The sequence below is a fragment of the Lotus japonicus genome, chromosome 6, assembly GCF_012489685.1.
Source record: "Lotus japonicus ecotype B-129 chromosome 6, LjGifu_v1.2".
In the NCBI taxonomy this organism is placed as follows: domain Eukaryota; kingdom Viridiplantae; phylum Streptophyta; class Magnoliopsida; order Fabales; family Fabaceae; genus Lotus; species Lotus japonicus.
The window spans coordinates 47756534-47780340 of NC_080046.1; the positions used below are offsets into that span (position 1 = coordinate 47756534).

Genomic DNA, 23807 nt, shown 5'->3' on the forward strand with positions numbered 1-23807 from the left:
GGACCAATGTGAAATAGGGTTATGCTTATAGTGGTAAGAAATCTAGGGTTTTATAATTGACTGTTTGTATTCTTTTTTTTACAACCGACTGATTGTATTCTTATTTTTAAACTTTTATATATAATTGGCTATTTTTTTTTTTGAACTCTATATAATTGGCTATGATACTTTATATTTTTTATTACCTACTTGACTTTGATTACTAAAGGTATTATTAATTTTTTACATATATATACGGGGCGGGGTCCCCGCGGGGCGGGGAGGGTGATCCCCATCCCCAAATTTGTTTCGGGAGAATTTTTGTCCCCATCCCCACCCCCACAGGGAAAAATTCCCCAGGATCGGGGTCCCAAACGGGGCAGTCCCCACGGGGATCCCCATATACAGGTGGAAATTTGCTTCCGTCCATTGAAATGTCGAATTCTTCTTTAAACAAGTGAAGAATGGAGCTGCTTTGTCGCCAGCCATTGGCAAGAAACGAGCTAGGGCAGCAAGGCGTCCCGTTAGTCGTTGTACCTCCTTGATATTTGTTGGGCTTTTCATTTCTACAATCGCCTTGCACTTGTCCGGATTGATTTCTATGCCTCTTGATGTGATCATGAATCCCAGAAACTTTCCTCCTTGGATACCAAACACACACTTTTCAGGGTTTAACTTCATGCTATATATTCTCAATTGGGCAAACGCCTCCTTGAGATCATTACCATGCTCGCAGCCTTTGGCGGACTTGACAATCATATCATCCACATACACTTCCATGTTCCTTCTCACTTGGTTGGCAAAAATCTTGTCCATGAGGCGCTGATAAGTTGCTCCCGCATTTTTAAACCCAAACGGCATAGTTTTGTAACAGTAGTTGGCTTGATTAGTCATGAACGCCGTGCTTTCCTCGTCTGAAGGATCCATCATGATTTGGTTGTACCCAGAATAGACGTCCATGAGACTTAAAAGTTCATTCCCAGAAGCCCCGTATACCAATTTATCAACATTGGGAAGGGGGTAGGAATCTTTTGGGCATACCTTGTTTAAACTGGTGTAATCCGTGCACATTCGCCACTTTCCATTAGCCTTTTTGACCATCACCACATTGGCGAGCCATATTGGATATTGCATCTCACGAATGAACTGAGCCTTGATTAGTTTTTCCGTTTCTGCTTGCACCGCCTTATCCTTTTCTTCGCTCATCCTTCGCCTTGTCTGGATGACAGGTTTGGCCCCTGGCCGTATGACCAGCTTATGAGTTATTACGTTGGGGTCAATTCCAGGTACGTCATTAATTGTCCAAGCAAATAGGTCAAGATTATCGCCTAGAAGGGCGACCAACCTTTCCTCCTGCTCTTTCGTCAAGCTGCTGCCAATCTTCAAGACCCTTCCTTTGACTTGTGATGTCTTAGTTTCTTCTAAAGGCTGTGGGCGTAGTTCGTCAATATCATCCCTCGGATCCAGAGTAACCCTTCTTGTGGAAAAATTTCAGTGATACGGTGGCTTTCCTTGGCGGCTTTCTTCCCATAGAGTGCCACGCTTCTTAAATAATATTCTGTTGCTGCGTTCTGATCTACCCGCAAGATACCAGTCTTCTCGTTACAGGCGGGATACTTAAAGGTTAGATGAGCAGTTGAAATCACAGCACATAACTTGTTGAGAGTATCGCGCCCTAAGAGTACATTATAGTTTGCTCTGCACGCCAACACTAAGTACTTAACTTGGAATTTTTTGACAAACTCCCCTTCACCAAAAGCCGTTGGTATTTCCACATATCCTCTTACGCTGATGCGGTCCCCTGTGAACCCTATCAATGTCCCTTTGTATGGCTTCAAATCTGTTTCCTTTAAGCCCAATCGGTCGAAAGCATCGCCATAGATGATGTCCGCCGAGGATCCTTGATCCAAAAATACTTTCCTTGTCTGGTAATTGTTAACTCTGATTGTCACAACAATCAGATCATTGTCATGAGGGATTACGTGTTTAAAATCCTGCGGAGTGAATGTTATTGGAGAGTGATTCAGCCAACATTCTCCTTCATATGCCTCATGCACTGAATTCACCGCCGCCACATATTCCTTTCGGGCTTTACTAGAGATGAGACCTCCTCCAAATCCTCCGGCGATGGATGAGCACTCCCCTACAGGGTCGCCCAACTCTTCCACGACCTCCTTATTCTTTTCCTTGGGTACTTGGGCCGCCTTGGCGGTTTTCTGCGTTGTTCCTTCTTTTACAAAATTTGCGAGATGTCCAGCCTTGATTAATCGGTCGATTTCGCGCCTGAGATTCCAGCAATTATCGGTGGTGTGCCCCAAAGTTTTGTGGTACTCGCACCAACGATTTGTGTCTACATTAGTTGGAGGTCGCCTGGGTGGTGGTGGGTATTGCACAACGTTCGTTTGTCCTACTGCACGTAGTATTGTACTCAAGGGTGCATTCAACTTAGTGAGTGGGACTGCATTTGAGGAGGCTGCTGGTTGTCCCGCCGGGGTAGTGTTTTGGGGGTTCCTGTGCCATGTATTCTGGAATCCTGGTTTAGAGTTTTGATATGGGCCTGGTCGTGGCGCGCGTGGAGTTTGTGCCAGCCTTGTGTCCTTCCCTACTTTAGGCTTCTCCTGTGCTCCACCACCTGGCGGGACTTCTTTCCTTCCTTCTTCCCTGTCTTGCTTTTTCTGATCATCTTGCTCAATTAAGATAAATTCTTGAACCCGGGCCCGAAGATCCATCATATCACGCGCTGGACGTCGTGTTAAATCACGATTTAGATCTCCCGCCCTTAACCCATTTTTGAAAGCCGCCAGACATACATCGGGATTATCCTCCTCCAGTTGGACCGCCATTTTACTGAAACGCGCCATATATGTCTTCAACTTTTCACCTGGTTGTTGATGTACACTGATAAGGTCAAACATCGTCGCCTTTGTAGTTTTGTTGGCTGAGAATTGAGTTAAGAGCTTGGTAGACAAATCTGTGAAATTGTCAATTGAGAAAGGTGGTTGCCTAATGAACCATTGCATCGCCATCCCCTTGAATGTTGAAGGCAACAATCTGCACTTGATCTCGCCCGTCGCCCCACCAATGACCATTTTAGTGTTAAAGTACCTCAAATGTTCCATGGGATCTGAGTCGCCTGAGAAGGAGTCCAACGCCATCGTTTGCAAATGCTTTGGTATCTCAATTTGTGTAATGGCGGGCACGAAAGGCTGAAATTCAACCACATCCTCAGCCTCCAGGCGTTGTCCTTGTTTAAAGTCTCGCCTCTGGTTCAAATATTCCACCTGTGCCTGCAGCTGTTCATTATGGCGCTGTACTTTTTGCAGGGTATCTAACATATGTTGCAAAGCCACTGGTGTGATACCGGTTATGACTTCCTGCTCCTTGGCCGGAGTGTTGTTCTTAATATTGTCCATATTTATGCATTCAGGCAACGTTGAATGTCGCCTGACCCCTGGATCTGACTTAGCTATCAGATCTGAAGGCTTTCCCGGAGCTGATTTCAGCGGCGACGTGAGTGATTGCGCCACCGAATGTCCATTGTCCGAAGATGCCTCCTGCTCCTGCTCATGAGGTACAGTGTGGTTGTTTTCCCTTCCGCCACCGCGTCCACCGTGACGACCACCTCTCCGGCGATGATCATGGCGACCTCCACCGCACGAACATGTCTCCATGAACCGTAACTCTCACCTTCTATCACTTAAGTAGACCTAGGTTTGAGCCACAGACGACGCCAATGTTATGTCCTAGGATAAGCTTAATTGATAATAAGACAAAATAGCTAACCCTAGCAGAGCACTAAATAGGCAAAATACCATAAAAGGGATATTCTCATTAATTGTGTCAAAGTTGGTTGGTACAAGGTGATGACCCTTCCTTTTATAGAGGGGGAGGGTCATGACATGGACTTTTCCTAGATTTGGGCCTGACAATCATGACCCAAATCCCTATACATATAAGACAAATCCAGACGAATCTTCCAGCTGGTTTACGGGGCCACCTTGATGGAGGCGAGGATCTGCGATGTTTCCTGATTCTCGACATGCCCTCAAGTCAGGTGCTTGCTTGATTTGGGCGGGCATAGGGGGCTCTATGTCCCGCCCGGTCCAACTACCTTACGTGAGTTATAGGATAGTTTTGATGTAATGTATTGTTTGTAAAAAGGAATGAGTTTAGGTAGTGTAGGATTTAACTCATAGAGTTAAAGAAAAATTACTAGGAAGATGAATCATTATCCTAAAAATTATTAGTGACTCTATGATATAATTTAAAATCATTTTGAGCAAATTTAAGTGATCAAAACTAGGTGTGTGACAAAAATATATATACAAGTACATTTCTTTCCTAGTTCGTGACTTTCTAAATCTTTGCTTTCTTTCTTATGTATATGTATTTGTTTTCTATCCTTCACTCACTAGTCACGTGAGTGATTATATATTTTCTTCAAGAAATCTATTTTTAATTTGCTTTATCTTTTTCTTTTGTTTACGAAGAAGATAATAATAATTTTAATAATATACTCGTTTATATAACGCACACAGGGTATAAAGAATATATCATCTTAAGCTTAATAGCGATTATCGCCCTTAAGCCGATACATAACTAGTTAATTAAATACTTAATCTACCTGGGTCTTACATGACGAGCCCACCCCACCCCACCCCCACAGAATCGTATCACCACCCCTAATAATTCCCAATTGTGTTGTCATTGGATAAAAAAAAATAAACATACGACCCAACATTAATTTATATTGTTCAGAACCCATGACCCGTCAACCCGACAACATATTTGGATGAAACCATATTGCCCAATCAATAATCGTATCACTCATTATTGTTGTTAACTTTCTATATATCTATTGGGGTTTTGAAAATATTATTTTTCAAAAGAAATTGAGTGGAAACTGAAAAGCTACTACTTAGTGGAGTGTGCAGAGAGAGTGAAAGCTCGCGGAAGAAAGAACCAGTACCACCGAAGAAGAACGACAATGAACGATAGCGAAGACATCTTGTTCGACTCTCCTCGCTACTCTCCTCCGAAACCCGATTCCGATAAAGAATGAGGAAGAAAATGCTTTGTACTAAATGTTCAGAAAGTAGAGACAAGTAAGTTGAATTCTTTTATTATGGGTTATTAGTGTTCCCTTTAGAATTAGCCGACAAGTAAACCTAGAGTTTAGCTCTTCAATATATTGCAGCTTTATATCATAGTCACACTCACACACATATGTTGAATGTGGTATATTTATAAGCAAAAGCCATTGAAAATGAACTGCTACAGTGAATAGAGGCGCTTGACTTTCTTTTTGGAAGTTTATGTTCTGAAGCTGAAAATAACAACAAATTCTGTAGCATTTTATTGTAACTATTGGTGAATACTCGCCTTTCTGTCTGTCTATATCATGTATCAAGGGTCAATGTTGAGACCGATCAAAGCTTATTCAATCCTGCCATTTGGCTCTTGATACATGGTTTCAACAAATCTAAAAAGTCTCATGCAATATTTTGCAGCTCAATGGCTTGAGTAATATAGTATTGATAGGAATGGGGGAGTCATCCTTATGGGTTGATAGGATGGTGTAAGAATGATCACTAGCCAACTGGTCATATATAGAGGATTGATGGCTACTACACTTGCTGCTCTCGTTATTTCCTGTGCTCGCTATTGTGATAATTAGGAAGGTCTGGGCATCAATGACAACAGTTATAGTTCTATCGTTCTTTGCTGTGGAAGATGAGGCAGATAAATGGGATCCTGGGATATGTTCTTATCCAATTTCTGGAGATTTAGTAATGCTGATTAAATGGTAGCAGTTACCAAACTGGCCGAACACTTGGGGGTAGCTGATCTACTTTCAAGAGCATTTTCTATCTCCTTCATGTTCCAATCCCATCTAGACAGTAATTTCAATTTTAAACTAATTAATTCATTGGAGAAAATCATGGTACAGATAGATCCGTTTGAATACTATAATGATATAGTCAATTTAACTGCAAATATTTGTCAACGGTTGAAATGGGGCATTGATAGGAAGAGGGGAGTGACAACTATAGGTTCATGGTGTTATTTTTATAATAGCTAACTAACCTAAAGTGTGAATGCTTTAGTGAGTTAAGAATTTATTAGAGTATAAAATGGGAAATGGGACTCGTCTAAGGCATCCAAATTGTAAGATTGGGGACTCAAGGGAGAGAATCTGAGGCTCTCATAACTCTCAGCAGCACCATTCTTGAATAAAATCAGTTCATTCTTTCGTCTTCTTTAATACCAGTTCCTATCAAGTAGTATAGACTTACTTTAGCCCACAAGTAGAAGGGTCTTTCTTCAATTAGCACGGGGTAGCCATGATAAATAATTTATAGTGTCTCGTATCAGAGGCCTGAATCCTGATATTGTCTTTTTACTAATTTTTCATTCCTTTGTCTTGTTGCACTATATGTGGCATAAAGTTATTATTAACGAGGGACCAAAATGGCAGGGATTTTGGAACTGTTGCTCCTGACCATCATAAAACCTCTTCAAAAATTCAAAATGGAGTATCATCAATTGATCCAATTGGTGAGACATGAGAAAACTCTCTCTTCCTCATTTGAAAGAATTTTCTGTTTGCGTCTGACATGGTGGACTGACACCCCCTTGGCATGTTTTTTGTTTTTCGCCAGTTGAGACAACCGTTAAAGCTAACAGAGTTAAAACAGAAATGGTTAGTCATCAAGAAGCTCAAGATTCTCAAAATAATGATGTGCCTTCTTATCTTGACCTATCCCAGAAGTTGCTGGCAGTATGGGGATCTTCAACTGACAAAAAGCTTGGAAGTGATGCAGTATCCAAGTTGCTCGTGCGTTGTCAAGGAGATTTTCATATTCTTTTTTGCCACATGAGCATGAGTCTGCCTTCTGAAATAACACGAAAATTACTTATAGATATAAACTTTTCTGGAGTATCTTTGCATGATGCCAAGGATTGTTACCGTACTCCAGAAGCGGCAAAGGTGTCACATCTGTACCTTACACTGACAAAGGTATTGGTTCAACTGTGCATTTATGTATAGTTTCCTTTATAATTCATATATGAAGTTACATGTTTCTGATCCAATGGAGATATTCCATACATAAGCTTATTTTTTTGCATGGACTGGATGAGTCTTATTTGGTAGATTATAGTTTCATTGCCTCTGTGTTTGTTTATGCACATGGTTATTTTGTAGGGGTTTCATTGCTACATACGTGGAGGGTGTTGGGATCTCTCTTTTGCAGATGTTTTTAACTTCTCATTTTTACATGTTTACTGGGCCATTATGAGGATTTATTGATCATCATTTTTGTATTTCTCTTCTCACTTAATATCAAAATGTATTCTTCTTTTTTGAAGTCCTTGAACATTGCTTTTCGTGGTTATATATAGGATACTCTTGTTATTAAGTTGTTTTCTATTGTACATTCATGTAAGTTGATGCTGCTTATCATCTGGTCATTGGTATGTGTTGCAGATAGCTGATGGAGCAGATATTTTGGAAACTTTGATAGAACCTTTGCTTGATCTATGTGATATGGAAAACGTGAGCACTTTTATACTAATTTGGTGATTTTTTTTATTCATTTAGTGTAACCCCCCTATTTTATAACCTCTGCTGACATGTTTTTCATAGGTTGTTGTTGTCCGTAGCTCTCTATGTATACTGCATACTCTTCTGAAGCTCATACTGGAATTGGAAACAAATTTTGGAAGAAGGTATGTGTTACTTGGAGGGATTTTCCCTTTGTTTTCAACAGTCTCATATTCATTGAATTTGTCTCTTGTTTCCATTAGCTCAAGGTTACAGTTTGAATTGGTTTCTTTATTGTTCTAATGTGAAGTTGTGACAATTATGTTATATTCAATTTATACATCCACTATCCAACCAGCACCCACTGGTTGGTCTTGTAAACAATTGTCTTGTCCTGGTATCAATGTGTGGTCTTAGTTTGATAGCCATGATAAAGACTCGGGGAGGGGGTACAGAATAGGGAAATAAGAATATTTGAAAAGCAATGGTTGAAAAGAAAATGAGTGAGGAGAAAATGTAACATGTAGCTGTCTAAAATTGTTCTTCTAATGTATGTTTCCATACTATTTTATTTTACAAATATGTAAATATATTAAATTATTAATATTAATTGCTATGTTGGAACTCTTGGGAAAAAGATGAAGATTGGAAGCTTTATTATTCTCTTAAATGATAGGGATGTCATGTAGCCAAGCCACTTGTGTTTGTAAAAAGTCAAATTATAATGTGTTTCAAAATACTTGCTGTTTAAAACTTAGGTCGTTGTAATTTCAGGAGTTGAAAATAAGCCGAAATGCTATTCTTGTGCTAGCATTCCTCGCTTCATCTGGACAACCTGGTTTTGAAATACTTGTTGGTCATAAGCCAGCAAAAAGGGTAAACTATCTTATGTTGATTTTGGAATTACTCATATCAGAGATGAACTTTGAAGCTGAGGCACACGATGAGCTACCAGAAATTTTCAGGGAGAGGTAATAAAACTTGAGCATCTGGATTCAATAATCAAAAGTTGGTCAATCCTCATCAATAAAAGTTCATCCTTTTCAGATAATAAAAAGTATTTTTAAGGTTGTACTTTTACAACTGTTTTCTGAACGTTACTTTTGCATGCATTTTTTGAATGAATAAATATAATTCATGTTTATGTTAGGCTGTTGGCCATATCTTACTCTGATTTTCCTCCACTCATTCTGAGTAATTTATTGTCAGGACATTTCTGATACGGGAGATACTGATATTACTCAACAGACTAGTGTCTAGTCCTTCATATTCTGCTACTGTCTTGCACGGTCTAACCTACGGTTGGGGCATGACTGGTTGGACAGTTGATGCTGCAAGCAGATTATCTCGGGAAGGAAGTGAAAATAAGCAGCAGGGCAGCATGGTGAAGCATATCAGAACTGAAATCGTTGACCTTGCTCGATTGTTCAAGAAAAGGGTATTCACATATCTAGGAGATAAATGGTTATGAGGTCTCCTGCTTCATTGGTAAAGTTTTTTGTTATAGATATCTCTATGCATGTATCATTCGGCTCAGTTAGGAACTAGTATAGGCATGGTGCAAAGCAAATAGGCTGCAAGCAATGGCATGCTAGTCTTTTGGATAGCCTGAAATTTTGGCAAACAGTTGAGCAAGGCGGAGGAAATTTTGATCGGCATGAAAAGTATACTCTGTAAAATTTTGTATAATTGGACAACTTCATTTAGTGCTTGACACTTATCTTTTGGAATGTGGCCATTTAGCAATGCATGGTCTTTAGTAAATAACAGTGATGTACCATTTTTTCTCAATGCCATGCCTCTTTCTTTTATTGGGTTGAATAGACATCTTGTTAGCTGAAATATATTGTTTTTCAGTATTAATATAGATGGGTGAAAGAATGAGATTTGGCTTTGAAATATTGGGAGAATTATATACATTGAGTTTATTAAACAATAGTGATCAGACCAGAACTTTACATTGACCAAATAACAAAGGTGAATTAAAACCTACACCTTTATTTAGAGAGCTGACTTATCTATACAGGAAACCAGTCAGCTAAATTTTTTTAATATACGATGTAGGTAATTTTAATAATACACAAATTACCAACAGGTGGTTGAGTCTTATAAATGGGAAAACCGTTAGGAGAGCTAGTTCTTCCATGATGGCGGATGTTTCCAGTTTAGACATGATTGCCCCCATGGAATATATTTGTGGTGCACTGGGAAAAAAAGCTACACCTTCCATGGATTGCGACGTTCATGACATCTCATCACATGCGAGAGACGGAGGCGAGATGAAGTGAGTTGAGAGACAGAAAGTGATTAGGGATTTAGGGAAAATAATAATATAAAATAATTATAATAGAGATAAAAAAAGGTTTTGATCTCTCATATCAGCTTCAGTTTCGCCCGTGGCTGAGATTGAGATATAAATTTTTAAATTTAAATTATAATTTTCGATTTCGCCCGTGGCCAAGATTGAGATATAAATTAGGGTAACAGTCGATCTTCTGGACGACGGCGATGGACGAAACAGTTAGGGTCGCAATCGATCCTCTCAACGACGGTGATGAACGAAGCAGTTTGGATTGCACTCGATCCTCTCGACGACGGCGATGGAGGAAGCAGTTTGAGTCGAAATCGATTGAAATTCCATAATAACCGCCACAAATTACCGCCACAAATTGAACGTTTTTTTGTAGTGCATGAGAATTCCTTCAGTCTGCAACCGAGGATACTGGAAATCGATATGGAAATCGGTTTCCATTTGTGACTGGAATTTCAACCAAAAAACTAAGGTTCTCCTATAGGAATTCATAATTTCTTGTGTAGGAGTCCAGGTGCTTGCAAATGGGTTCACTTTTCTCTGTTAGAGAGGAGTCAAGACCTGTATAATATGACACAAATTGAGCTACAGGCCAGCTTCTTTGTGCCTTAAATCAAATTCAGGATTTCAGTCATACTGAAAAAACTGCTATACAAAAAAGGAAACTAGTAGTTAGTTATGGTGCAGCATATTAGCATAGTTAAGATTTAGCTAGCAAGGTGTTTTTTGCTGTTTTGTCTGTATTGATTTCACAAACCATTAATTCTCAAAGATAATTGAAGCTTACACATGACAGATAAGCCAGAATTGGCATGTTCTGGAGCTGAAATCTGAAAGCAAGGCAAGCATGAAAGTTTGCAAACAAAGCACCAAAACCCTTGAGCTGAGGGTCATGTCTTCACCAGAAGTGAAAAACTAATGCTCAATGGTGCAATGTACTTTGTTAAAACTCACAAAGGTACTGATTTTTGAACTTAAAAAAAAACTATTAATTAACATATTGGGTCTCTTTAGTCTTCTGCCACTGATAACTGAGCTGCTCCTTCAACTTTATAGAACATTTCTCTTTTTCTAACTTATATTAACAACACTAACCTTCAACTTCAAGTATGGATTTAACCTTCTTCATCTGCTTCAAGGTTTTGCATGCACTGTTCAAAGGAAGATACCAGCTCTGGACTAAATGTAGAGTCCTTATTGGATTCATTTGAATTCCTAATGTTCCTTACAGAATAACTTCCAAATTTTGGGGTGACGTAGTAGGACCCAGGAGAGTATATTCCATCTGGAGGGAGCCATTCTTTAAGACTAGCAATGTCTGAAGATTCAATGTTTGATGGGATTCTAAGTGATTCTAGCCTCTTTGCTAAAGCCTTTCTCTTATTTCCCTTCTCAATGTTGCTTCTTACCCCTTCAGCAGCAAGCATTCTTGTTTTATGACTTGGAATTACTTCCTTATTTTTTTATACATATATACACACCTCTCCACTTCTTTTCCACATTCATTTTAATCTGTTTCTTTTTTCTCTATCAATCAAATCACCTATCACATCTTTACTTTCTCTCTCATTTCTTTCTATCTCTCTCTTCCTCCACCTCTCCACACCTCAATTTTGAGGTGTGAAGATAACATTATTCTTTTATACCTGACCTGAACTAGGATTGTAGCTTTTAGGAAATGGATAAAGTGTATTGCTTTCTCGTTGTATTTCCATTTTGGCAGAGGTCTCCGATTGGTAGGGACTAGGGAGAGCTTCACTATTCACAATGTCATATCCAACTCGAACAAGATTACTCACTAGTTTGAACTCCATATGATTTGTTCAACCAAATTTCATTCATTATATCATCATATTCCTCTATTGTGTGAAAAATCTTACAACCTACAGCCAGGGGCGGAGCCAGAATATAATTGTGGGGGTGACTAAAACTAAATGACATGTTGCTTAAAAAAATCTAAATTTTCACATGTATGATATATTTGTAGCAAGCTTGGCAATACTAAAAGACTATTTAACTCTATATTTGTAGCTCTCAATGATGAAATAATTTGTAGTAAGTTTGGGTTTAAAATACTTCTTGTACTTTCCTTTATTATACTTGATTTTAATATTTTCTTAATAATGATGGCTAATAATTGTAAACCAAATTACTGTTAACAATTATGCTAACTCTTTCAAAAAACAATTATGCTAACCATCCCCCTATTCCATCCCACATGGGGCTTTATTTTTCATCATCTTCTTATTTTTAATTAAATAATTAATGTTTACTATCTAAATAGTTAGGCTTAAATAAGTTTTTGGTCCCTAACCTTTATTAAATGCTTGGTTTTCGTCCCTCGCCGGAACAAAGGTGAGTTTTAGTTCTTAACCTTTGTCAAAAGGTTTGGTTTTGGTCCCTCCGGAGCTCTGAATCAACGCCGGAGCTCCGGTGACCCATGTGGCATGTCCACATGGGATTAATGAGCTGACGTGGAATTCATTTTTTCATTTAAATAATAAAAAAACCTAATTAACCTAAATAATTAATCCCTAATTAATTTCATAACTTAATTAAACTTGAAAACCTCCATCATGTTTCGATGAACTCGAGGAAACCGGGAGTTGGGTTTGGGGCCCCCCCTATGGGGCTCCGCGCCCCACTTAAAGTGGGGAAATTACGGAAAAACCCCCTTTACAAGAATACGGAATATTAAATTTCGTATTCAATACGGAATATAAAGTTCCGTATTATATTACTATGTAATCGACAGGGGTTTTTTCAAAACCCATTTCAGCGCTCCAAACCATTCCCAACCCTTGCTCTGCAATCTTCGAGACCGACGCTCTCCTTGCTTCAATCATCATCTGGACAGGGTACCATCGTCTCCATCATCAACCCCATTCTCCCCATTCATTGCATTGAACCTAGAGGTAAGTAAGTTTGGATTTCAACTTGAAATCACCATTTAACTTGAAATTATGGAATCTTTCAACCCTAGGATAGTCGATTTATGCTTAAGTAGATGTTAGGTTGGCTGAAATTGTATAAATTGGTCTTTGGGGCGAGTTCCAATCATGCAATGTCGTTAATGGAGTTCTGGTTCGATACGGAACATAATATTCCGTATTCAATATGAAACTTAATGTTCCGTATTGGATATGAAACTTAATGTTCCGTATTGGATATGAAACTTAATGTTCCGTATTTGGTGTCTGTTTAGAGTTATAAACTTAATTTATAAAATGTTTTTATAAAACTTAATATAATTAGCTTAGTTTATTTATAAAACCTAATCTAATTAGCTTAGTTAATTTATAAAATGTTTTTAATTTAGTTATAAACATCGTGAGGACGCTGCACGGATTTGGCTGGTGAACCAGCTAGGCGCGACGCTCTTTGCTAGCAAGAGCGGTGGATACCACACGACCGTCTACTGGATAGGTATGTTGCAGGATCTCGGTCGAGTGTCCGAGTACGCGTGGGGCGCAATTGCGCTCGCTACGTTGTACGACCAGCTTGATCGAGCGTCCAGGAGGGGGACGGCCCAGATGGGAGGTTTCAGCTCACTCTTGCTAGGATGGGCCTACGAGTACCTTTCTGATCGCGTCATTATCCGGAGGGCGGATCCGGAGTACTCACAGGACCAGCCTAGGGCGCGGCGGTGGGTTATGTCCCGGGTCGGGCATGCAGGCCTCGATGAGAGGCGAGTCATGCTCGATGAGCTGACGGTGGATGACATTATATGGACCCCATTTGAGGACCATCGGGCTCATCGACCACGGGATCAGAGGGCCATGTATTCTGGCTACATCCGGACGCCATTTGGCCGTGTTGTTCGACGACATCTACCAGAGAGGGTTCTGCGCCAGTTTGGCTACATCCAGGATGTCCCTCGACACCCCTCCGAGATCCAGACGACTGGGTCCCTTGCTGAGACCGCAGATGCTGCCTATGCTGATTTTGTGCCGCACCTGCGCCCTCAGGGGATCCCTGTTACTCATTCGGGAGAGGCTGTGGAGGAGTACATGAGGTGGTATGGCGGTGTGTCCCATCGGTTCATCATCCCTGATGATAGGAGGGAGGAGTTCAGTGCTGTGGTAAGTTTGAATTTTATTTTTCATGCAATTGTGATTTTTTGTTCATGATATTTTATTTGTACACTCACATTTATGTACATTATTTTTGCAGACGGTTGTGCGTCGGGTCGTGGACTTGTTGGAGCAGTCACTGGAGGTGCCAGATGCTCTTGCAGTTGGCACGCATGCCCGATCCCTCACTGAGAGGGCGCTGGATCTTATTAGATCCAGCGCATTCATCGGTACCCAGGGAGTAGCCTTTGCTGCTGTCCGAGGAGCTGGAGCTGCAGGAGGCAGAGGTCGTGGAGGTAGAGCGCGTGGAGGCAGAGCCCGTGGAGGCAGAGACCGTGGAGAGGGTGCACCTGCAGAGGGCGCTCGTGGAGGCAGAGCTCGTGGACCTAGAGGTCGGAGGGGTGGCGGTAGGGGTGGCGGTAGGGGTCGGGGCGAGTGACTGTATATTTGTATATATTTTTTTGTGTACTTTTATATTATGACATGTGACGACATTGTATGGACTCTTTTTATATTAACCACGCTTTCTATTTCCACCTATTATGTTTAGACTCTTATAATGAAAAATAACCTGTATAACTACACCGTGAATAATGAAAGGCAAGATAAGTAACATAAGGCCCATCAATATACCAATGACCATCAAATAGAGACTTCATACACTCCAGTGCCCAAACGTAGTCATCTGTGCCCTCATTAACAATGTAGCAAAAGGCTATGGAGTATGTCTTATCTGTGGAAGTCAGTCCAACAATCTCAAGCAATGGAATTTTATATTTGTTTGTCTTGTATGTGCAATCCATAATCACTACATATGGAAATGTGTTGAACAGTTTGATAGCATTTGGATGAGCCCAAAATACATCCCTAATGACTTCCGATCCAGGCTCATGTCTTTCAAAGTGGACGTACTTGTCACCGTCCAACTTCTTCAACAAGTGTTGCATTTCTGTCAATGACCCGCGGAGGGATTTTCTTAACCTCTTGCAAGCACCATAAATCTGAGATATGGTAGTCAAGTTTAAAGGATTGTTTTCCTTCAAAGTCAACAGCATCTTTCTCGGTGGAACCCAACTCTTTGACATTTTTTCCACTTGCTCCTTCTCTTCGGAATTTAGACGACCAACAAAATTGTGGCCAAGTAGTGACCTAGCTGGTTCATGGTTGTGTGTACCTTCCATCACCTTTAGCCGCCAATCTCTATCTATGCCATTTTTCATAGGTCGTCCTTTTAGTCTAAAAGGACATTCTGTCTTTTGTGTTCTCGTTCCTTCAACAAGGTCAGGGTCTCTGTAGGGAACATACTTACCATGCTTCTCGCACCCCAACATGACATGAGCTTTTCTGCTTCCATTCCCACCGCTATCTGACTTTGTGATCAACACAACATATCCATTTTCAATCGCAATTCCATGAACCCAATTGATAAGATCATCACGGGTAGGGAAAATCTGTTCAATGATGCATACCCAACACACAAACAAGGCATAAACAAGGGTGATCAAGACATAATAAGAATTGATATATTACACTTTCAAAACAATGCAAAAATCTGTTCAAAGAATACCTGATCAGTTGTAAATAAATGCGAGACATCTATACTTATACACGGGGGTACAAATGCTGGTGGTGGCACCTCTTCAGGTTGAGCATTGTTCAATCCAACTTCAATCAATTGGGATTCATGAAATAAAAATGATTCTGTCATCCCTGGAAGAGAATACGGAACTTTATTATCCATATTGCATACGGAACTTTATAATTCGTATTTAATACGGAAATTTATAATTCGTATTGAATACGGTATATTAATTTTCGTATAGACTCCGAAACTTTATATTCCGTATTTTAACACATCTCAGAATTCAGAAAATCATCATTCTAACTACTTAATCTACTTAATCTAACTACTTAATCTAACAACTTCAACTACTTAAACTAACAACATACAACAAACAACTAACAACACTTACCTCAAATGCTATCTTTTTGCATCCAATGGTGGAGAGCTTGCCAATGAAGGAGTTGGTGGTGGTGGTAGGAAGAATGGAAGTGAGGATGAAAGTGAGGTAGGAGAGGGTGAGAGAGAGGGTGGTCTGGAGGCATTGAGGGGGTTAAGGGGGCTGGTGAGGGGTTGGTGACGGAGGAGTAATGGTGGAGGGGTTGGTGGAGGGAGGAGTAATGGTGGAAAAGGTGATGACTGTCAGAGTTATAATACGGAATTTTAACTTCCGTATTCTATTTTATAGAATACGGAAGTTTAAGTTCCGTAGGGCATTTATGGGTTAAAAAAAAAGAGGTGGGGCGCGGAGCCTCATAGGGGGGCCCCAAACCCAACTCCCGAGGAAACCCCTTCTCAGTTAACAATACAATCACTCAGTTCTCTCATTCTCATTTCTTCAATTCATTCATTCATTTCCCAATTACCACACAATGGCTCACCTTCTCCAAACCCCCTTCATCCCTTCTTCCTCCACCGTCCTCCGCCGCACCAACGACGCCGTCATAGTTGCCGGGGAACCGCCCACCTCATCGTCCGTGCAAAGATCCGTGAGATTTTCATGCCGGCGCTCAGCTCCACCATGACGGAAGGCAAAATCGTCTCCTGGATCAAGTCCGAAGGCGACAAGCTCTCCAAAGGCGACATCGTCGTCGTCGTCGAGTCCGACAAGGCTGACATGGACGTCGAAACCTTCTACGACGGTTACCTCGCCGCCATCGTCGTCGAAGAAGGCGGCGTCGCCACCACCGTCGGTTCCTGCAATGCAGCCGAATGAAGAGGAGAGAAAATTTGGATTTTAGATCTGGATCTATGAAGCAATACTTGCTGGTTTCTTAACTGTTTAATATGTGGAACATGGTTTGCTATCTCCTCCAAAAGCTTCAAACGATCTTTTTCACTTTCTCTGTTAATTTTTCTTTTTCATGTTTTATCATCCTTAGCCTTTCTCCGAGAATTTCAATCTCATTGTCAATCTTTAACTTTTCATTATGAACTGCACATGAAGAATCACTTCCAGAATCAGAAGGCAAAGTTTTGCATATTGAGTTAGAGAACATAGATAACTGACTAGCAAATCAGCAAGTATTGCATTGCAGATCTGGAATGGCTTTGGTTTTTTATACTACCAAATAAGTTTTATACTAGCTAAAAAGTCTTGTAAAACATAGCCTTAGGATTTGAACCGGTCGGTTGTGAAACTTATCTTAAGCTTTAATTATGCTATTTTAGGTAAGCTTTATATATAGTTAGTTGTGTTTTTATGTGATTTTAATGATTACTTTTGTATAAATTAAAACACCTATGTACTTGAACTAATTTTTTCATAAATTTTTTATTTTGCTGATATCAGAATATTGATTTTATATATATTTAAGACTATTTTGGCCCCTTCAATATTTTTGGTGAAGTTCCGCCACTGCTCACTACTAAGCCCCTCACCTCTTTCTCTCGCTAGGTCAAGCACGCACACACACGCACCAGCCACCAGTGCACCACCGGCCACCACCACACCGCTCAGCCAACAGTGCACCACCGACCACCACCACGGCACCACCAGTGGGTTACCATTTGGTGAGTACCCATTTGCCATATTCCCCTAATTTTTCCAAATTTGGAATTTGTTGTTTGATTCTCTAGCACAATTAGTTTCATCAAGCTTTTCTCAGGTCATGAGAGTTTTTTCAAACACTGTTTGTGCTCAATTTTGAAGCGAATCTGAATTTGAAAGGGGGGAATATGCTTTGTTAGTTTGATTCTGTTGAATTAACTAGTGATAAATTTTGTGTAACTAGTGAATTAGAAGTTTAATACCTTATTGTCTTGAATAAGGACATGAAGACTTTGCTGTCACTGCTCTCATTGGTTTTGCACTGCTTTGGAATGTGATGAATCCTGTTTGGGCACTAGCTGCGGAAATTTTTCACACTGTCATATCTCATTGCAGAAAGGTTGGCTGGCTTTTTCATTCCTTCGGTTTGGTTCCTTTATTAGCCTGAGATTAATCTGGTTGTGGCACTAGATACTGAACTCATGTCCTGATGTTGTTGTACCCAATCTGGCCGTGAAAGGTTGATGCAAGTGCTTGTTGCTATCAACTACTTTACAATCTGTTTTAATTTGTTTTAGTCCTAGCTAGTTCTTCTTTTCATAGTATGTTGTTTTGCTGTTCTTTACTTAATTGATGTTTTTTATGTATTGCTTTGAAGTAGTATCCCAACTGGTAGGCACCATGAGAGGAGAAGTAATTTCCTATTAAACTAAAAAAAGGTTCAGCTTTCTCGTTAACTTAACCATAAAGTCTGGCAAATTTGGAAACAAGAAAGGGAATCCTATCCCCTCCCCACAAAGGGTGTCATAATGATTCTCTGTTTTAATGGTTCTCCACTCATTGCTAGCTAGGAAAAAACTCTCTTAGCACAAACAGTGTTTGAAATTGAGCAGTCCTTTAGCACAAATAGTCCTTTAGCTTTGTAGTATTTGAATTAGAAGCTTATCATTTTCTCTTTCATTGGCAATTCATGTCACTTTGAATTGAGCAATGCACTAGTATTGCTGCTTTATTTTATATCGTTGTCCTACATGTGTTAAAGCATCTCTAATTTATTCCTTTGTTTCCCCAAATAGATAGGCAGTGCAGCAGCTTATTTGTAGGCAGACATCTTCTCAGCTAGACGTTATTTTGTTCTCTTGGCTTCTTCAGTTCTTGTTATTACCTGGCTCAATTTAAGGTAAGTCTCTAAACTGTTTGAGGGAGGGATTGAATGAGCGAATAGAAAATAGAACTGTAGAAGTCAATGATTGTTAAATACTAAGAAATCTCACTATTTAGTTGAGCTGTTTTTGGAGATGTACTAATCTTCTCTTTTGAGAAGAGGTTTTGCGTAATCAAGATGTTTGATTTTGATTTGGTGTTAAGATCATAGGGAAATTGCAATTTCTGTTTTGTGTTTAGTGTTCACTTTCAATGTGAAATTGTTAAATTACTTGTGCTTAGTGTTCACTTTCAATGGGAAATTGCAATTTCTGTTTTGTGCTTAGTGTTCACTTTCAATGCATATTAAAGTTGTTTTAATTATATTTTTACCGATGTGTTCATTTGAAAAATTTGAACCCCCTGACCCCGGGGTCCTGCATCCGCCACTGAGAGGAAGCAACCCTTCTAGCCTACTAGTCTTGTAAGTAGGCATTCCTTTCTGGAGACATCTTCATTGCCTTCTTAGTTGTTAGGGTTTGGAATGTTGGGGGGAAGTAATTAGGAACTTTCAATAGATGTGAGGATTGAATTGCTACATTATTTTAAGCAACACAAGCCTTCTTGTGTCATTGCAAAATTTTGATTGCAACTTTTAATAATGTGTATTTTTATTGAGATTTTGATTGTTTTCTATTTGACAGGTTTGTTGTTTATTGAGAGAGCTAATAAACTGTGTGAATGGTCTATGCACGAGAAAGTGGCCAAAAAAATTGAAATGACCTGTTTTTCTCAGTTTCTTAAGGTTAAAGAGTGCTTTTCCAAAGGTAACTTTCATTTACCATTGGGTCCCCTAGAAGCCCTCTTGGAGGTTTATGATAAAGAAAAATGTTGCTTTCGACTTGGAAAAGAGGTTAAGGATTTTCTTTTAGATATGGGATTAGAGGATATCTACTTCATCACTGGACTTCCCATAGATGGGATCCAGGTGAGCTACTATCTCAAATTTTTTTTTGCATTTTGCAATTTTTTATTATATGAATATGAGCCTGAAGACATTAATACAATTTGATATTGATATGATTGTGGCAGGTGTCTGGTTATGTTACTTATGAGGCTGTGGACTTAGTCATGAAGCATTTAAATTTGAAGGATTATCAAGCAAGAGATTTGCTCATAAAAGGTTCAGGCAATGGTGCAATCAATGTAAATAAGTTGCCTTTATACTTTAAGGAATTGCCCAGTGCTGCTTCTGATTCTGATGTGGAGGCCCATGCAAAAGCTTTCATTATGTACCTGTTAGGAACAACACTTCTTCCCAATCGGAAAGGGACTATTATGCCAGACTTTTTGGAGCTCTTAGATTTACAAAAAATTAATAAATATGTTTGGGGAGCAGCTGTTCTTGCACACATAAAAAATGTTTTGGGCAATGGCAAAAAAAGTATTTGTTGTTTCACATGTGGCTTGATAGTAAGTTTTTTAGATTGTCATTTCAATTTATATGAATCATATTATTTCATAACTCTTGTACTTTATTTCTTTCTTATAGGTATTTGCATTAGAGCGGTTCCCCTTCATAAAGAACGCATTTGTTTTACCACCTATACAACCCCTGTTTTTGACCTGGATAGATGTGGTGTACACAAACTTCAAAAACAAACACACAAAAACAAAAGTGGAAGATTACATTAAATTGTTTTCCCGGATGAAGGAGGAGGATGTAACTTTCATTTTAATTTTTATTAACCTTATTATCATTATCGGTTCCATATTATCTAACATAGTCAATTTTTATGTTTGCAAGGTTACTTGGAACCCATATGAGAGGCTGGCGCTCTCTCAGGATGATGTGAATCAGTTGCGTGCGAAGTATGCCATGGTGCCTATCATTTGCTATCAAACTGTTTGTTTGAATCGTCCCGACATATGCTTTAAACAACTTGGTTTGGAGGTTGTCAATGTTTTTGCTATTCCAAAGATGAAAGTTGTTCAGCCAAGCAAACACAAAGATATTGATTGGCGTTTATATGAGGGTCATGGGAAGACATATAATTATCCAGAGTTAAATGGTATGTGGACAAATAGGTTTTCCTACCTTGTCACAAATCTTCCCAATGGGTCCTCTGAAAGCAGCAGCAGCATTGATGTTGATACACCTCTTATTAAATATAGGAAGACTGATATAAACAGGAAGAGGAAGAGACCTGAATATGAATATCAGGTTGTTCAATGTGAGATTTGTTTGCTTCAAGTTGTTCTCTCATTTTTTTTTTTATATGTTTAACCACAATTCTTGTATGTGCAGTTGAAGAAGAAACTTCTTATTCTTGATATAAATGGGGTCCTTGCAGACGTAGTATTTGACTATGAATCTAATCCTAGAAGATTTTGACCAGAAGAAACATTCATCATTGTTTAGATTCATAGTCAAAACTATGATTGAAATGTTTAATTGAAATGTTTATCATTTCATTTATTATTTAATTGAAATGTTTCGTCTGGTCGAAATCTTCTATGATTAGATTCATAGTCAAATACTACGTCTGCAAGGACCTCATTTATATCAAGAATAAGAAGTTTCTTCTTCAACTGCACATACAAGAATTGTGGTTAAACATATAAAATAAAAAAATGAGAGAACAACTTGAAGCAAACAAATCTCACATTGAACAACCTGATATTCATATCCAGGTCTCTTCCTCTTCCTGTTTATATCAGTCTTCCTATATTTAATAAGAGGTGTATCAACATCAATGCTGCTGCTGCTTTCAAAGGACCCATTGGGAAGATTTGTGACAAGGTAAGAAAACCTATTTTTCCACATACCATTTAACTCTGGATAATTATATGTCTTCCCTTGACCCTCATATAAACGCCAATCAATATCTTTGTGTTTGCTAGGCTGAACAACTTTCATATTTGGAATAGCAAAAACATTGACAACCTCCAAACTGAGTTGTTTAAAGCATATGTCGGGACGATTCAAACTAACAGTTTGGTAGCAAATGATAAGCACCATGGCATACTTCGCACGCAACTGATTCACATCATCCTGAGAGAGCGCCAGCCTCTCATATGGGTTCCAAGTAACCTTGCAAACATAAAAATTGACTATGTTAGATAATATGGAACAGATAATGATAATAAGGTTAATAAAAATTAAAATGAAAGTTACATCCTCCTCCTTCATCCGGGAAAACAATTTAATGTAATCTTCCACTTTTGTTTTTGTGTGTTTGTTTTTGAAGTTTGTGTACACCACATCTATCCAGGTCAAAAACAGGGGTTGTATAGGTGGTAAAACAAATGCGTTCCTTATGAAGGGGAACCGCTCTAATGCAAATACCTATAAGAAAGAAATAAAGTACTAAGAGTTATGAAATAATATGATTCATATAAATTGAAATGACAATCTAAAAAACTTACTATCAAGCCCCATGTGAAACAACAAATATTTTTTTTGTCTTTGCCCAAAGCATTTTTTATGTGTGCAAGAACAGCTGCTCCCCAAGCATATTTATTAATTTTTTGTAAATCTAAGAGCTCCATAAAGTCTGGCATAATAGTCCCTTTCCGATTGGGAAGAAGTGTTGTTCCTAACAGGTACATAATGAAAGCTTTTGCATGGGCCTCCACATCAGAAGCAGCACTGGGCAATTCCTTAAAGTATAAAGGCAACTTATTTACATTGATTGCACCATTGCCTGAACCTTTTATGAGCAAATCTCTTGCTTGATAATCCTTCAAATTTAAATGCTTCATGACTAAGTCCACAGCCTCATAAGTAACATAACCAGACACCTGCCACAATCATATCAATATCAAATTGTATTAATGTCTTCATGCTCATATTCATATAATAAAAAATTGCAAAATGCAAAAAAAAATTTGAGATAGTAGCTCACCTGGATCCCATCTATGGGAAGTCCAGTGATGAAGTAGATATCCTCTAATCCCATATCTAAAAGAAAATCCTTAACCTCTTTTCCAAGTCGAAAGCAACATTTTTCTTTATCATAAACCTCCAAGAGGGCTTCTAGGGGACCCAATGGTAAATGGAAGTTACCTTTGGAAAAGCACTCTTTAACCTTAAGAAACTGAGAAAAACAGGTCATTTCAATTTTTTGGCCACTTTCTCGTGCATAGACCATTCACACAGTTTATTCATGTGCATATCGGAAGATTTACCCATAAATCTCTCAATAAACAACAAACCTGTCAAATAGAAAACAATCAAAATCTCAATAAAAATACACATTATTAAAAGTTGCAATCAAAATTTTGCAATGACACAAGAAGGCTTGTGTTGCTTAAAATAATGTAGCAATTCAATCCTCACATCTATTGAAAGTTCCTAATTACTTCCCCCAACATTTCAAACCCTAACAACTAAGAAGGCAATGAAGATGTCTCCAGAAAGGAATGCCTACTTACAAGACTAGTAGGCTAGAAGGGTTGCTTCCTCTCAGTGGCGGATGCAGGACCCCGGGGTCAAGGGGTTCAAATTTTTCAAATGAACACATCGGTAAAAATATAATTAAAACAACTTCAATATGCATTGAAAGTGAACACTAAGCACAAAACAGAAATTGCAATTTCCCATTGAAAGTGAACACTAAGCACAAGTAATTTAACAATTTCACATTGAAAGTGAACACTAAACACAAAACAAAAATTGCAATTTCCCTATGATCTTAACACCAAATCAAAATCAAAATCAAACATCTTGATTACGCAAAACCTCTTCTCAAAAGAGAAGATTAGTACATCTCCAAAAACAGCTCAACTAAATAGTGAGATTTCTTAGTATTTAACAATCATTGACTTCTACAGTTCTATTTTCTATTCGCTCATTCAATCCCTCCCTCAAACAGTTTAGAGACTTACCTTAAATTGAGCCAGGTAATAACAAGAACTGAAGAAGCCAGGAGAACAAAATAACGTCTAGCTGAGAAGATGTCTGCCTACAAATAAGCTGCTGCACTGCCTATCTATTTGGGGAAACAAAGGGTTAAATTAGAGATGCTTTAACACATGTAGGACAACGATAATTAATAACCACACTATTTATTTACAAGTCTGAATACCTGAAGTTGTCTCTTAGTCATCGGTGACTTGAGAACAATCCTTATGTCAACGTGGACTTGAGAACAATTCTCACGCCAACGTGGACTTGAGAACAATTATCAAGTCGACGATGA

At 38.9% G+C, this 23807-nt stretch overlaps 5 protein-coding genes across 15 annotated transcripts; 3 read left to right on the plus strand and 2 right to left on the minus strand.

The window, feature by feature from the left end:
- Positions 1–4847: 4847 nt before the first annotated feature.
- Positions 4848–9336, plus strand: LOC130726981 (protein SENSITIVE TO UV 2-like). The gene is made up of 7 exons (XM_057578303.1): positions 4848–5084; positions 6458–6537; positions 6642–7000; positions 7469–7537; positions 7628–7710; positions 8300–8496; positions 8735–9336. The coding sequence occupies exons 5-7, from the start codon at positions 7651–7653 to the stop codon at positions 8994–8996; spliced, it is 519 nt and encodes a 172-aa protein (XP_057434286.1). The 5' UTR covers positions 4848–5084; positions 6458–6537; positions 6642–7000; positions 7469–7537; positions 7628–7650; the 3' UTR covers positions 8997–9336.
- Positions 9337–13153: 3817 nt separating this feature from the next.
- Positions 13154–14447, plus strand: LOC130722217 (protein MAINTENANCE OF MERISTEMS-like). The gene is made up of 2 exons (XM_057572886.1): positions 13154–13918; positions 14010–14447. Exons 1-2 carry the CDS (start codon positions 13265–13267, stop codon positions 14346–14348), a joined length of 993 nt encoding a protein of 330 aa, XP_057428869.1. The 5' UTR covers positions 13154–13264; the 3' UTR covers positions 14349–14447.
- A 16-nt stretch (positions 14448–14463) lies between these two features.
- Positions 14464–16245, minus strand: LOC130725446 (protein FAR1-RELATED SEQUENCE 5-like). Its single transcript, XM_057576673.1, has 3 exons — positions 15883–16245; positions 15477–15619; positions 14464–15360 (listed from the first exon to the last, which is right to left on the minus strand). The coding sequence occupies exons 2-3, from the start codon at positions 15615–15617 to the stop codon at positions 14464–14466; spliced, it is 1038 nt and encodes a 345-aa protein (XP_057432656.1). The 5' UTR covers positions 15618–15619; positions 15883–16245.
- A 453-nt stretch (positions 16246–16698) lies between these two features.
- Positions 16699–21788, plus strand: LOC130722216 (protein MAIN-LIKE 1-like). 11 transcript variants are annotated; one of them, XM_057572882.1, is made up of 7 exons: positions 16699–17483; positions 17742–17860; positions 18537–18640; positions 19308–19591; positions 19696–20076; positions 20156–20326; positions 20411–21788. In XM_057572882.1, the coding sequence occupies exons 4-7, from the start codon at positions 19352–19354 to the stop codon at positions 20888–20890; spliced, it is 1272 nt and encodes a 423-aa protein (XP_057428865.1). In that variant the 5' UTR covers positions 16699–17483; positions 17742–17860; positions 18537–18640; positions 19308–19351; the 3' UTR covers positions 20891–21788. The 11 variants fall into 11 exon arrangements, with proteins under 11 accessions (XP_057428865.1, XP_057428858.1, XP_057428868.1 ...); XM_057572876.1 differs by having other exon boundaries at positions 16737–16769; positions 17368–17483; positions 20156–21788; XM_057572879.1 differs by having other exon boundaries at positions 16737–16769; positions 17368–17483; positions 17751–17860; positions 20156–21788.
- LOC130722218 (uncharacterized) lies at positions 21618–22725 on the minus strand. The gene is made up of 4 exons (XM_057572887.1): positions 22512–22725; positions 22317–22407; positions 21782–21952; positions 21618–21697 (listed from the first exon to the last, which is right to left on the minus strand). The coding sequence occupies exons 1-3, from the start codon at positions 22719–22721 to the stop codon at positions 21810–21812; spliced, it is 444 nt and encodes a 147-aa protein (XP_057428870.1). The 5' UTR covers positions 22722–22725; the 3' UTR covers positions 21618–21697; positions 21782–21809.
- Between the last annotated feature and the right edge of the window lie 1082 nt (positions 22726–23807).